At 35.9% G+C, this 16,664-nt stretch overlaps 1 protein-coding gene across 2 annotated transcripts in view; it reads right to left on the bottom strand.

Moving 5' to 3' along the window:
• Nucleotides 1-16,664, bottom strand: part of LIN28B (lin-28 homolog B) — a 128,774-nt gene that overhangs the window by 59,649 nt on the left and 52,461 nt on the right. For both annotated transcript variants that reach the window (XM_072738111.1, XM_072738112.1), the window contains exon 3: nucleotides 1,914-2,098. In XM_072738111.1, the coding sequence (XP_072594212.1) occupies nucleotides 1,914-2,098 (185 nt within the window). The remainder of the gene's footprint in view (nucleotides 1-1,913; nucleotides 2,099-16,664) is intronic.

Below are 16,664 nucleotides of genomic sequence, written 5' to 3'. Positions count from 1 at the left end.
TTGACATAAAAATATACTTAACCTCAAATATATATATATATATAACCTCTAATCTAATCAAAGGACGCAAAGGAAAAGAATGAGCTGTATCTCTTAACCTATATAATTGGAAAAGATTTTTTTTTTATTTTTTTATTTGAGAGAGAAAGCAACCGTATTGGGGGGAGGGAAAGCAGAGCGAGACGGAGAGAGAATCTCTAAGCAGACTCCCCACTGAGTCCAGAGCCTGATGTGGGGGTCAATCTCATGACCTTGAGATCGTGACCTGAGCCAAAATCAAGAGCCAGATACCGAAATGACTGAGCCACCCAGGAACCCCAGAAAAAAAATTTTAAATGACATCATTCAGGGGTGCCTGGCTAGCTCAGTTGGCAGAGTATGTGACTCAATCTCAGAGTTGTAAGTTTAAGCCCCATATTGGGTATGGAGCCTACATTTAAAAAAATTCGGGGGCACCTGGGTGGCTCAATCAGTTAAACATCTGCCTTCGGCTCAGGTCATGATCTCAAGGTCCTGGGATTGAGCCTCTCATTGCACACTTGCTCAATAGGAAATCTGCTTCTTCCTCTGCCTCTCCCTCTGTCCCTTCCCCCTACTAGTGATTTTTCTCTTTCAAATAAATAAATAAAATCTGAAAAATAAAATAATTCTTAAAAATTGAAGAAAAATTTAAAAATATTTCTTTAAGGGGTGCCCCTGGCTGGCTAGGTCGGCAGAGACTGTGACTCTTGATCTCAGGATTTTAAGTCTGAACCCTATGTTGAGTGTAGAGATTGATTAAAAAAATAATAAAAATCTTAAAAAATAAAATAAAATGACATCATTCCATGAGCAGTCTCATTTTTATTTTTATTTTATTTTATTTTTTTAGCAGTCTCATTTTTAAAGGAGTTTTATATTGGCCCTAATCATTTCTGGAAAGCAGTCTGGAAACAGACATCAAAAATTTTTAAATGCCTTATATTTGATCCAGATTTTTCAATATTAGGCATTTATCCCGAGGATATAAACAATTTTTCAAAAATGTACATATAAGGATTCCCACTGTGGCACTACTGATAAGGTCAAAATAGTCAAAATAGCTTAAATTTAACAAATTACTTTAGCCTTGCATAAATTCTGGTACATTCAAAAAATAAATAAATTCTGGTCTATTCACACAGTGGGAATTTATATAGGTGCTAATGACGGATATGAAATGTTCTTGATCTACTGTTAAATGGGAAAAAAAAGCAAGTTTCAAAAATACTGCATATATATTATGATTCCTACCTCTAGTTAGGATTTCAAGTGATTTTTTTCAGACTTCCTTATAATTTTTTATTATAAGATAACATGAGTTATCTTTTAAAAAGATAATATGAGTTCTCTTTTAAAAACAGACAGAACAGGGACGCCTGGGTGGCTCAGCGGTTTGGCGCCTGCCTACAGCCCAGAGCGTGATCCTCAAGTCCCAGGATCAAGTCCCACATTGGGCTCCCTGCATGGAGCCTGCTTCTCCCTCTGCCTCTGTCTCTGCCTCTCTCTCTCTCTCTCCCTCCCTCCCTCTCTCTCTGTGTTCTCTCACGAAAAAATAAAATCTTAAAAATAAAAAACAGACAAAACAATAAAGGTATTTTCATTTGAAAAAACAGATGAGGCATTAAGACATACACAGAGGGATAGCACTGTCTGTTGGAAATCTCAACTTCTCATTTGTGATCTCAGAACAATCTGGTGGGAAATAGTGCAGAGTTCAAATTGCAATATAGCCTATATTCCTAATAAAGTTTATTCAACTTCACAATGGTGGCATTTTATTTACTTTGACTAGACTATATTAAATCCAATAACATAATAAAAACGCAAACACATTTTCAGATTTTTTTTTCCAAATACAATAAACTCACAAACTAACAAAGTAAAATGATTACCTATCTCCCTTTGGTTTTCTTTTTTGTAGTGTCTTCCCTTTGGGTCTTCTTTCACTTCCTAAGCAGGGGCTCCCACCAGGTCCGGTTACCCGTATTGATTCAAGGCCTTTGGAAGATTTTTTAAATGTGAATTCTACTGGTTCTCCTTCTTTTAGGCTTCTAAATCCTTCCATGAATAATTTGCTCTATAAAGAGTAGGGGAGGGAGGGAGAGAGAAAGAGAGATCATGATCATCAACACTTCACAAATTTTCTTTATGATTTTAAAATTAACATGGCAAGATACTCACTATTCTACATTATAAAGTCTTTTTTTTTACATCCAGTAAAAGTTATACCATTTTCAAGGTTCCTGTCGCAATGGGAGATAAGCTAACCATTTTTAAAGGCAATTTGGCAATATTTATGAAAACTTTAATGTGCATATTATTTAACCCAGCAATTCCACTTCAAGGAATTGCTACAGACATATACACAAAAGTTCAAAAATAAAAGCAACAGAAGACCTTTATCAAAATTCACTACAGCACCATCTTAAAAAAAATTACAACTACCCTAATGTCCGTCACTAGGAAACCGATGACACAAATTACAGTACAGCTATATAATGTAATATTATTGAGCCATTAAAAGAAGATCTTGCTGTTTGGGACATAGATATATCTAGAGGGTATTATCCTATGTGAAATGAGTCAAACAGAAAAGGAGAAAACCATATGACTTCACTAATATGTGGAATCTAGAAAACAAAACAAAGCAGAAACAGATCCACAAATTCTGAGAACAAACTGAAGGTTGGAGCAAAATGGGTGAAAGGCAGTGAGCGGTACACACTTGCAGTTATGGAAAGAATAAATCACAAGGATGAAAAGTCATAGGGAATACAGTCAATGATAGTTTAATAGCCTTGTACAGTAACAGATGGTAGCTACACTTGTGGTGAGCACAGCATAATGCATGAACTTGTTGAATCACTACATTATGTACCTGAAGCTAATGTAGCATGTAGGTCAACAAGGCTTCAATAAAAAAAAAAAAAAAATTTAAAGATCTTCATGTATTAATGTGAAAAATAAACATGTAATATCGTTGAATAAAAATGTACAGGGTAAAGAACAGCATGTCTACCATAATGCCATCTAAGTAAATAAGTTTTCAAAAGATACGTTTGTTTATAAAGAGATGGGGTTTGGCATAACTGACAGCAAATCATAAACAGTCATTTCCTCCAGTCCTTTTTTGGGGGAAAGTGGGGAAACTTGTTGTTATACACATTATAATTTGAAAGGAAACAGATTTTATAATTTGAAAGATGGTTGATTTTTGTGGGGGGGGGGGGGAAGTTTCCTGATTGCAAAAGTGTAACCTCAGTTACAAATATTAAATGGCTCTTCTGACCTAACATCAAAGCCAATGTGCCAATTCAAAATATACTAAAAATAATTAAATCATTAGAGTTATTTCTTGAAACACCTCTGTGTATTTTATGGGCCTAATTTGGAGTATCGTGTAATTTTCAAAGACTTTTATGAATTTTGGGGCTAAAGGAAGCAAAACTAAATATGGTGGGAGCCCTTAGGTCAAGTCCATTCTTTTAAGTAAACAGCTATGCAGTATCCAATGAAGCATTTCATCTCATTTCTGCTTATCTCTAAATGTAAAGGATTGGAGTTTCCCCACATGTGTTCTATGAAACAATGATTCTGAGAAAGACTCCATGAAAAAAGGATTTTGTGGTCAAATAAGTTTGTGAAATGTTCTATCTTGCTTCTCCTTAGTTGAGTCACATTAACATATTAAAGTCTCTGAGATTCTCTCTCTCCTCTCCACCACCTAAATAAAATTCTTATTTGACTTTGTTTATTTAACCCAGCAATTTCCTAACCAAATTGATCCCAGAGCCCTTTCCTTATGACTACAGCTGACAAACACACTTAGGGAAATACTGGACCAGAAAGTCTTTATTCCTCCCAAGCCCATGACTCTAAAGGCAGGTGAATAACTACCTACAATCTGATAATAATTACATGGAAAAAATAAAAACAACACTTCAAAATTCAAGGCAAAAGGAGACTATTCGTGGTGAAAGTAGTATGACACATGAAAACAGGGTTTTTAACCAACCATCTGATACTTCAAAGATTTTTTTTTTTTTTAATTCATGACAGACAGAGAGAGAGAGAGGCAGAGACACAGGCAGTGAGAGAAGCAGGCTCCACGCAGGGAGCCTGACGTGGGACTCGATCCCAGGACTCCGGGATCACACCCTGAGCCAAAGGCAGCTGCTCAAACGCTGAGCCACCCAGGGATCCCTCATCTGATGTTTCAAAATCCGTCAAGTGGAAGTCTGCAATTTGGCAGCACCATTTTTGCTGTCTGGTGCTATGCAGAAGTCAGGAGAAAAAAAATCACAACTGCCTATTCTCTTCAAAAATTTTTGTTTTTACAGCTTTATTTAGTACTTTAAAATCTTTATTTTTTCTCCTAAGCTTTTTCCTAATTATAAATGGTTCTTTTTGCTTTCACTTCCTTTCTCTCACTCCCTACTCAAGAAAGTGCAGACTACCATATCAGGTGAAGGGGAGCATACATGGGTCAACTATAACAATTAAGAGAATGAAGGGACAAGCAGTTTTAATTAGAGCTATCATACGTTTATATATTTTGTTGTGTAATAAAAATTCTTCACGTATTTCCTCACAGTTCCTAGTATATGAGTGTACTACATTTTCTTTTTTTTTTTTTGTACTTCATTTTCTATTGCTACAATTTTTGATAGTTATTATTTATAAGTGAATTGCTTCTCCAAATCTAAAGTAAAATTTTACTTTTATGGACCACTAAGTTGTGGCTATTCCGTGTGGTATTCTTAAAGAATATTTTTAAAAATTCTATCCTATATTATTCCTTCCCCAAATTAGGACATAAGGCCATTTAGACTCATACTAACTGACACGCATTATTGACAAGAAACAATAATATCTGTAAGAAATTATAGTGGTTTTTCAAGAAACAGATAAGGATTCACAGAGAATATTGTACCTCTTTTACTGCATCAAAAATGTCACTACATAAGTGGGAAAGATTTATTGAAAGACCAGGAATTCTATTATTATCCCTTCACAAAAATCAACTTCACTCCTTGACTCGACAATTTTTATTAAAGTTACCTCCATTATTTCCAGTCACAATTCTTAGTTATAAGAATTCATATTTCAATGAATTCTTAGTTTCAATTCTTATTGAAAGATTTCAATTCTTAGTTATACCCAAACCATTCACTGAACCTTGTGAATTCTGATTTCATAATCTCTATGTCATCTGCCTCAACCATTTCATTGGATTGCCACTGCCCTACCTCAGACCCTATCTATCTCCTACCTGGATGATCATATTGGTTTCTTCGTTGATATTTCAGCATCAATTCTGTTCCTTAGTCCATGGCATCTTCCATATCTACACATTCTCTCAGAATAATCTTACCCTACTGGTCTCTGTAGGTTGAGACCATTCATAATCTTACTTCTAAGTTATACTTTCCACTTCTTTTCTCATCACTGAAACACAATTCCTCCATTAATAAACTGACTGACTGTACTTCCCTGAACACACTGTTTTCTCATCTCTGCACTCAAGCTTAGGTTGGTAGGTACGCATACTCCTAGTCAGAGCTATCAAACTCTTACTGAAGACTCCAGACACAGTTCAAATGATGCTTTATGTAGTCATCCTCAATTGTTGTCAAGATGTAAATTCTCTCTTCTTTCACTTAACTGATTTTTCTGTATGGTTTTCACAATATACTGCTGTGTGATGCAGATCCTTATATATGCCTTACTTCTTTTTTTTTCTTTTTTTAATGCCTTACTTCTTATATGCTTTTTTGGCTTTATCGTCTCCTGAAGGCCAGGGATTTTGATATATATCTTAGTATTTCCCAAAGGGCTTAGCAAAATACCTGTAAATAGATATTATTCAGGATGTACTTAAAAGAATTATAGACTTAGGGGATCCCTGGGTGGCTCAGCGGTTCAGCGCCTGCCTTTGGCCCAGGGCACGATCCTGGAGTCCCGGGATCAAGTCCCACGTCGGGCTCCCGGCATGGAGCCTGCTTCTCCCTCTGCCTATGTCTCTGCCTCTCTCTCTCTCTCTCTCTGTCTATCATAAATAAATAAATAAATCTTTAAAAAAAAAAAAGAATTATAGACTTAGCAACAGTAAGATCCTGAAGGGTTACTAAGTCCAACTCCCACTTGAAAAAAATAATAAGGTTAACTGAACTTGAAGGAGTTAAGTGAATTGCTCATGCAAAGTCTAATTTTTCAGCTACTTCTACTAAATAAAATGAATTCTCGTGTTTTCAGCATCAAGGTGATACTCTGTATGGTACATGTGGAATAAAATGCTTATAGGATTACAATGTTTCATGGTAATAGCTTTATTCTCTAACTCCATTCCTTGCTCTTCCCTCTTCTACTAATATTCTCTAATCATCCTCAATGAGGTGCCACATGATCCATCAAATTCTCCCTGTGGTGAACCAAGAATGCAGATTTACGTTGATTTTTGCTTAATCTACACACAGGATCTTCATAAGGCAAGACTTTGGTGTTTGGGCTTATATTGTCATCTGTGACATTTGTTTGGACAAAATAGAAATCTATTCTCTATAGGAGAGAATCATAGTTAATCAATGAATAAATGAACAAAGGAACGAAGGAGCACTTAGAAGAAGCTGCTGACATGCCTACTAAGGTTTCAGGCGTTCACAGTAAGTACAGGCCAGTTTTAAATGTGTTCATATTAAGTTAACTTATCTAACACTTTTCGTTCTTGTTCTTCTTCCTCTAATCAAATAAGGTTCCCTTTTCTCCCACTTCCCTTTATTCCATATTTTTAAATTCATTATGGCCTAAATTTATTTCAGAATTAGAAAAATACTGGCTGTCAATTTCCTGGCTATACTCCCTTTTCCTCCTCCCAATCGTTTGTCTCCATATTACTGCTATTTTTTGCAAGTCATGGGACAGTTGGTCCAACTGCTATACTTTGTCAAGTACTTCTATCCAACCTTCCAGTTAGTAATAGGATTACTTATCTCTCTTGGCACATGCTATTTCTTTCCAACTAGACTGGGAAGGCCCTGAAGTGTTGCTATAGTTTTATGTTTGGTTCTTGTCAGAAGAAAAAGTATATTTTCTTTTCTCTCGAAAGCTTAAGCTGACTTCCAGTTCAAGATGGCAGGCTGAACAAACACGCGTCTCATGTTCTTTAAAAGCCATCAAAAGTTACTAAAACTTTAAAAGGAAATAGATTAGCAAGAAAAAAGATATAGGAGGGGTACTATTAGGGTACCTAGGTGGCTCAGTCAGTTAAGTGTCTGACTCTTAATTTTGGCTCAGGTCATGATCTCTGGGTTGTGAGATCAAGCCCTGTGTTGGACTCTACACTGGGTCTGGAACCTGCTTAACATTCTCTGTCCTCCTCCCTCTACCCCCACCTTAAAAAAAAAAAAAAAGACCCTCTTCCTCTGCCCCACCCCCCAATAAAGAGGGGTGCCATCAACAGACAGCAGAATTCAAGAAATTTCTGGAACTTAGAGAGCTGACTGGGGTGCCAGGCTGGCTCAGTCAGAAGAAAATGTGACTCTTGATCTCAGTTGTGAATTTGAATCCCACACTGGGTGTAGACATTACTAAAAACAACAAACTTAAAAAAAAAAAAAAAAAAAAAGAAGAGAGATGGCTTATTAATTAAATTTAAAGAGCCACACACTAAAAAAAACTAATAAAAGAGGCTACGACAGAAGTACAAACCAAAATTCCTAACAGAACCCAGAGAGACTGTGTTGAGACTCAACATGTACAATGAAGAGCAAGAGAGGAGGGCTTGAAACCAAAGGGATGAATGGAAAGTTTGTAAATGGACTAGATACCCATTTTATCCTTCCATACTTATTCCCACCTACACATGTGAAAACAGCCAAATATTACTCCAATACAAATATTGTAAGACTGTTCTTAAGACACTGAAGGAAATATCTAGGCAACTGGTGAAATAATGGATCCTACACACAAATCCTTATTTATTCTGGCAATTTAGAGTCTGTTGGTACAAGTGATGTCTCTCTACCCATTCAACCTTTAATCATTCTTATCTTTCATTCTTATTCCTCATTCATATATCTGCAGGGTCAACCAAGAATCACAAAACATTCAGCATAGTAAGGAAAGATCGAGATAAATGAGGAAACAAAAGAAATTTCATGCACCATCTAATTAGTATCTCCAGAGATATCTGAAACAACATAATATCAATAAAACAAAACAACCACAACTAGAAAACTAAAAAGCACTCTCATAAAGTTAAAAATGATTGTTGAGGGGATCCCTGGGTGGCTCAGCGGTTTGGCGCCTGCCTTCGGCCCAGGGCATGATCCTGGAGTCCCAGGATCGAATCCCACGTCAGGCTCCCTGCATGGAGCCTGCTTCTCCCTCTGCCTGTGTCTCTGCCTCTTTCTCTTTCTATCTCTCATGAATAAATAAATAAATAAAATCTTTAAAAAAAATAAAAATAAAAATAAAAATGATTGTTGAAATCAAGTGGGTTGGAAACAAAAGGTTAGAAAATCATGCAGGACCCCGCTGAATAAAAGGGCCCCCAAAATTGAAATATATGAGAGAATATTTCAAATAGAAGATTAATCTAAAAAGGAGAGATTACAAGGAGGATGAGGGAAGAAAAATGAAATATAAGAAAACCGCCCAGAGCTAGGGAAATACCAAGGAGAGGCCTATATTGGGTGGAGGCATGATAGAGGCTTTTATACAAGATGTACATTTCTGAGTGCATGGAGAGAGAGAGATTTTAATGGGGATTGAAGATAGTTATCCAAACTGAGTTAATAGTTTAACCACATGCTTGTGCAGCAGTATAGTTAATACATGTCTGTGATAACCAGAAGCTTAGTTTAAGTGTATTATTAAGGGGGTGCCCAAAAATGAGGCTGGAAAATGCAAGGCAAAGCCAGATAATGGAAAATTTTAATTCACAGCTGAAGCATTTTATTTTGTCTTAAGCAAAAACCTACTTGATTTTTTTTTCTGGTTTTTAGAAGTAGGAAAATCGAATCTGTGTTTAAAAAAAAATTTAACTTCTTTGGCAATACTGTGGATGTGTGGGAGATAGGGGGAGCCTATGTGGGGATGCCTGTTAAAAGATAACTACCATAGTTTTAGCAAGAGCTTCTTACAACTAACCTGAAAGATGAAAGAAGGAAATGATTTTGCAAAGCACTTTAGGAGTCATACTTATCACCTGTTCTAAATTATTACTTGCCCCAAGTAACCACGACCTTCTCACTTTGAGATGAGGACACTGGGAGACCCAAGATCAAATCTGATGAATGGTAGAGCCAGGACTCAGAGCCAGATGTTTTACACTAAAAGCCCTTTTAAAAATACCATGAAGCTTAATGTAGCATTCTCCAGAATATTTCATTGTTCCCTCGATACCAGAATCATAATATGAAGATTTAGAACATTGAAGCTATAGGCTCCTCAATTCATGTTCATCTTTCATTTCTTGTTTTACTTCTTCTTAAGATTTTTTCTATAGAACTTCTTAGCTGATACATTAAATTGTAGGAAATTAATTCTCTTATTGTGGGACATCTTATTTTATTGCCTATCTTTGAAAATAAGAAATCCTTAATACATGACTACGTAAAAAAAATTTTTTTTAATCCCTACCAAGTATAAGCTTCAATGATATTCATGTTACATGAAAGTGAAAGGATATTTCAGTTAGATCTTACTTATAAAAAATAGATTTATTGAGACAAATGGTGCTGGGTTAACTGACATCTGCATGCAAAAAAAAAAAAAAAAGATAGACAGTTCTTATACCTTTCATAAAAATTAACTCAGCATGAATCCCAGACTTAAATTTAAAACACAACCTATAAAACTAGAAAAATACCACCAGAGAAAATGTAATGACCCTCAGTATGGTGATGACCTTTCAGATACAACCCCAAAGGTATGAAACAGAAAAGCAACTGATAAGCTAGACTTCATTAAAATTAAAACCTTTTGCTCTGTAAAACACGTCTGATAAAGAATTCAAAATATATATTCAAAATACATAAAGAACTCTTAGAACTCAATAATTAAAACAAAACAAAACAAAAACAACCCAACAACCCAATTTAAAAATGGGCTAAAGAGGGCAGCCCTGGTGGCTCAGCAGTTTAGCACCACCTTCGGCCCAGGGCCTGATCCTGGAGACCCAGGATCGAGTCCTGTGTCAGGCTCCCTGCATGGAGCCTGCTTCTCCCTCTGCCTGTGTCTCTGCCTCTCTCTCTCTCTCTCAGGAATAAATAAATACTTAAAAAAAAATGGGCTAAAGACTTAATGCACACCTCACCAAACAAGATACACAGATGTCAAATATGCATAAAAAAAGATGTTCAACATCATGTGGTATAAGAGAAATGCAAATTACAATACCCATCAGTAGAATGGGCAAAATCTGAAACAGTGACAACACCAAATACTAGTGAAGCTACAGTACAGGTCCTGGTATCAACAGAACTCACTTCATTGCTAATGGGAATGCAGAATGGTACAGTCACTCTGGAAGTTTTAAACAGATTAAAACTAAACATACTCTCACCATGGGACTCAGCAACTGTGTCCTTTGGTATTTATTCAACGGAGCTGAAAACTTATGTTTACACAAAAACTTGGGAGATGGATACTAATATAGCATCTTTATTCATAACTGCCAAAACTTGGAAACAACCAAGATGTCCTTCAGTCTATGAATATATAAACTGTGGTATGTCCAGACTATGCAAATAAGCTATCAAGCCACGAAAAGATATGGAGGAAACGTAAGTGCACATTTCTAAATGAAAGAAACCAATCTGAAAAGTTTACATACTGTATGATTCCTATATTCTATGCCTCTGTGTAAAAGGTAAAACTACAGAGACAGCAAAGAAATTACTGTGGTTTTTAAGGATTGGGAGGAGTAGAAGATGAGGAGGGATAAACAGGTAGAGCATGGAAGATTTTTAGGGAAATGAAAATACTCTGTATGGTACCATAACAATGGAGAGATGTTATTATACATTTGACCAAACCCACAGAACACCAAGAGTGAACCATAACATGAACTAAAGACTTTGGGGGTACTATAATGTGTCAATGTCGGTTCATCAATTGTAACAAATGTTACCAACCTCTAGCAGGAGATGTTGATAATGGGCCTCAACCCACACCCCACTCCCAGTTTTGGGGAGAAGGGAAGGGGCTAGAAATTGAGTTTAACTGCCAATGGTCAATGTAGGTTTTGTAGGTCAGTATCGTAGGTTTTGTAATGAAATATCCATAAAAACCAAAAAGGTCCGGTTTGGAGAGCTTCCAGGTTGGTGAAATTGTGGAGGTGCTGGGAGAATCATGTGCCTGGAGAGAGCATGGAAGAAGCTCTGTGCCCTTCCCACACAGCTTGCCCTGTGTATCTCTTTCACCTGGCTATTCCTGGGTTATATCCTTTTATAATAAAACAGTAACCCAGTAAATAAAATGTTTCTCTGTGTTCTGTGAGCAGCTCTAGCAAATTAATCAAAACCAAGGAGGTCATTGGAACTTCTAATCTATAACCATCAGGGCAGAAGCACAAGTGACAAGTGGACTTGCAACTGCTGAGGGGGGGTGGGGGGCAGTCTGGTACTAAAGATCCTTTAACTTGTGGGATTTGATAATAACTCCAAGAAAACAGTGTCAGAACTGAGTTGAACTGTAGATTGAAGAATACCCAACTGGTATCAGAGTATTTGCTTGGTAATGTGGGAAAAAAAATTCGCAAATTTGAATTGGCGTCAGTATTTTACAGAGCAACTACAATTCTCATACGTTGCTGGTAGGAATATAAAATGGTAGATCTACTTTGGATTAATCTGCAATTTCTAACAGAATTAAATTCTATGACCCAGCATTTCACTCCTAGTTATTTACGCAAGAAAAATCAAAACACGTGTCCACTCAAACACTTGTAGGTAAACATTTATAACAGGTTTATCCATGGTAGCTAAAAACTAAAAACATCATAGTTAGCCTTCTCATACGTTGCTGGTAGGAATATAAAATGGTAGATCTACTTGGATTAATCTGCAATTTCTAACAGAATTAAATTCTATGACCCAGCATTTCACTCCTAGTTATTTACGCAAGAAAAATCAAAACACGTGTCCACTCAAACACTTGTAGGTAAACATTTATAACAGGTTTATCCATGGTAGCTAAAAACTAAAAACATCAGAGTTAGCCTTCAGTAATAAAACAGATACGTAAATTGTGCTACCTACAATACAATACTACTAAGTAATAAAAAGGAATGAATTACTGGTAGACACATCATAATATTTGTCAAAAAGTTTAAAGGGTCTTTGATTTTTACTTCAAGTGCGAGATAAAAACTTAGCCTGCTAGAATTTCACAGATGTTGGTAGAAAGCACAGTACTATCGAGGTCAGAGACAAAGGACAGTTTATTATCCAGAGCAATAACAGTAACAATCAGCATTTTTGTGCTGGTTCTACAAGTCCTTATTCCCACAGGGTAATAGGAAGAAGGTCAAAGGAAACCCACACACACTGTGTAGCATTACAAGAGGAGAACACTGACCTTAGGGAAGCTGAATTTTTCATAATGGGCAGTAAGCATGCTTGCCCTTTACTCTGGAAGGAAACACTATCTCTCTGTTCCAAGGCAGTGTGCTCTATCAACATCCCTGAAAAGGTAGCCTGGAACAAAGGAGAGCCATTGCCTCACTCACAAGACATGCAGCAATCTGAGAGAGCTGGGGAAAATTGTCTTCCAGCAATACTGAGTGAAAGCTTTATGCAAAAAGAGTACTCACTGTGTACTCCATTTGTTTGAATTTCTAGAATATACAAATCTAACCTATGGTAGGAAACACATCTAGAAGAATTGTTGCCTGTGGGTGGGCATGTGGACTGCCTGAAGAGGGACATGAAGATCTTTCTGGAGTGATAATATTCAAGGTCTTGGGAGTGGTTCGAGTCACAAAATAGAGACATTTGTCAAAGTTATTGAAAGGTACGCTTACAATTCGTGCATTTCATCAGGTATTAATTTTACCTCAGAAAAGATATTGAACTCCAGTTAATCATATGCATGATAGACGGGTTGGGGGGGGGGGGAGTATACTGATATCTTAATTTCTTTTGAAATGCATCAAAAAGATAGATTAATTGATCCCATAGAAACATAACAGGTATAGAGTTAATTAAAAAAAAAAGTACAGGAAAAAATTCATTATACAATTTAGATGTTGGATATAATAGTGTTCATTGTTAAAATTTTATTAACTTGTTTCAAATTTTTCATTTAATATTATTATAAAAATATATCTCTGACAGAGATACTTTATGGGTGAGAAATATCTTGGCACACTTGACTTTTTTAAAAAGTAGTAAGTTGAAATTGAAGTTATCCTTATTATGTTTATAAAGTATCTGGTAAGACCAATGTGTTCATGGCACTATATTGGACACTACCAGCAAATTTCAGGAATTATATATTCTAGTGACTTACAACCTGACATTTTATATTATTTATATAAGTAGAAAAGGGGAGAAGGTGAATGGCGGCGGGGGGAGAGAGGGAGGTGAATAAGAAGTAATAAATAAACATGAATGGAGCTAAGAAAAATGAATAAACTTTCTATATTCATCTGCAGAGAAAATTTGCAGAATTAACATCAGACTATACACTGCTGGGCTGATGCCTGAATCAGCAACACAGAGGAAACACAGATCATGAAACTAAAGCAACAATTGATATGGAGATCCTGTTCTCCTTTTAAGCATCTTTTCTGGGGAATTATGCTTGATCTGTTCCTACCAGAAAATTTCTACATTCTACTTGGGGGGTAATTTGGCTTTGAGAACAGTATGATAATATTCATTCTTTATTATAATGATCGGTGATGGGGATAAGTATAGGGAAGATGAATCAATGAGGAGTGTGTCTACTATCCATCTAGAGCGAAGCAAAAAATTAGTAACCTCTCAAATTGTATAAATAATACAAAAGATTCTGAACTTGCCGTTTTGGTTTTATCCAACGCAAAATATAAAATAAAAATGAAACAAAACACCAAAAACTCAGTTTTTCACCCCCATCTGAAGTCCTATGAAAGAGCAATTTTTTAAACTAAACTTTTTCTTTTTTCTTTTCTCTCCTTTTTTAAAGTAAACTCCAGGGATGCCTGGGTGGCTCAGTGGTTGAGCGACTGCCTTTGGCTCAGGGTGTGATCCCAAGTCCTTGGATCCACTCCCAAACTGGGCTCCCTACAGGGAGCTTGCTTCTCCCTCTGTCTATGTCTTTGCCTCTCTCTGGGTCTCTCATGAATAAATGAATAAATTCTTTATAGATAAATAAACAAACTCCACACCCAGCATGGAGTTCAATGCAGGGCTTGAACTCACAACTCTAAGCTCAAGACCTGAGCTGAGAGCAAGAGTTGGACACTTAACTGACTGATCCATCCTAAACTATTTTTTTTAAGATTTTATTTATTTATTCATGAAGAGAGAGAGAGAGAGAGAGAGAGAGAGAGAGAGAGAGAGAGGCACAGACACAGGCATAGGGAGAAGCAGGCTCCATGTAGGGAGCCCGATATGGGACTCGATCCTGGGTCTCCAGGCCAAAGAAGGTGCTAAACCGCTGAGCCACCCGGCTGCCCCTAAATTTTTTTTACAAATTTAAACCACTCTGGAGTTCAGAGAACTGCCTTACTGATTCTGAATTTCTACTTTTAAGTATATTTTCAAAGTGCCTTAAAATCTATGACATAAAAGTCATATACTCTAAATTAAGTCTATAGAAACCATAACGTTACTTGGCACCACTAGGTCTATAAATTTCACTTGTGTGTATGCAGATTTCAGAAATTTCTACTGGTATCCTTCAATAAACATATTAAAACTCGTACTTTTGATTTATAGTAAAATAGTACAGTTCTGCATTGCTTTCATTAAAGCTTCTGGCTTGTTGATAGCCTCTTAGGAAAAAAAAAATCAAACAAGTGCAGTTACTACTAGGGTATGTGTGACATACACAAATTGCGGCAAGACCCACGCACATAATATCATTGTCGGTTCTTTAATAACAAGTGAACCCGTAACATGCTTTGTTATAATACTTTGAGAGTTCTTAGCTGAATTATCAGGGTGCATGTGAAATGAAAATAACTACCTTTAAAGTTAGAATTTTCTGTTTCCTGACTAAAAGGTGGGGCATTTTAAAAACTGTGTTGAGTCATTAAACTCAGGGTAAAACAAGTTCCTTTATAATAATAACAATAAATTCTTCACTTGTTTATGCGTGGAGAGTGCCCAAAACTTTTGTATAAAATCATCATATAAGAACAAGCAAATGTGACATTATTTGATGTTATGGTTCTTTTGAAAATAAAAATGTTTCAAACATACATGTGTTTCAAATAATGAAAATTCAGGAAACCTTATATGATTGCTGACAAAAGACAATGTCATTTGAAACATAAAGAATGAAAATAAAAATTTATTTTTAGTGTAAACTGAACTTAGTGGTTTGGAATATAAAATTATATGATTAAAATTAACCTACTACATTGAATATGAGAGAAAAGCAGCATGGATAGGGAAAAAGCTAACTGATTTAGTCATGGTTTTTATAGTGTTACTAGGCTTACAAAGATAATGTTACCAAGAAAATTAAAAACAAAGTTTGAACATAAAGCACAAAATAAAATATATGCAACTGAAATTGTATCTGACAAAAAGGTGCTGACATATTTGAAGTATTTTTTAATGACAACATAAAATAACATAATTTTTTAAAGATATATTTTTAAATATACATGTTCATTTTCAACCAAGAATTATCCCTTAAGATAGCTGAGGTATCTGGGCATTTAAATCCTCCTAAGTAAACATGTACAATTCAAGGGTGCAAATACTTGTTAAATATTGCCAGTGATTCAACACAGAAACAAAAATGTCTTACAATTCTGTCAAGCTAGTGAATTTTTTTTTCAAAGAAATTACCATTGAGAAAAATAGTTTCCATCTTTTAAGGAATATTAATGTTTTTATTTTCACTATATTTCTTGAACACAGTAATTTTCAACAAGTTGGAAGGGGTGAGTGGCAGTTTTTAAGTCACAGAGTGTTGAAGTTGGAAGGGAACTTACACTTCTTATTCTTGAAGACACAAATACTGCGAAATTCACTAAAATAACAAGAACATAAAGAAACTATAGAATGTGCATAAGTGGAATGCCATTGTGGTAGCCATTATAGATGTTAACAATATACTGGTTGTCTTCTCCTTCAGGGCAAATAGTAGGCTTGTACTTCACTATTGCATTTTCAATTAGGCATGGCCATGTGACTTGCTTTGGCTAATGAAATGTGAGTGTAAATGGTGTGGACACTTGTGTAGAAGCTTTTAGAGATAGTACACAATCTGCCATATTCCCCTTTCCAGCCTCAACAATTCTAGAAGCAAGCTTCATAATGGAGCCTCCATTTGTTTGAGTCCCGAAATAACCATGAGCAGAATGTACTGCAGACCACACTGTACATGCAGTTTGAGAGAGAGAAAACTTTCACTATGTATGCTACTGAAAATTTGAGATTGCTTATTGTCAAACATAACCTAGACTGTCATGGGTG

The sequence above is a fragment of the Vulpes vulpes genome, chromosome 1 (genome assembly GCF_048418805.1).
Source record: "Vulpes vulpes isolate BD-2025 chromosome 1, VulVul3, whole genome shotgun sequence".
Lineage (NCBI taxonomy): Eukaryota > Metazoa > Chordata > Mammalia > Carnivora > Canidae > Vulpes > Vulpes vulpes.
This window is presented reverse-complemented; position numbering and strand designations above follow the sequence as displayed.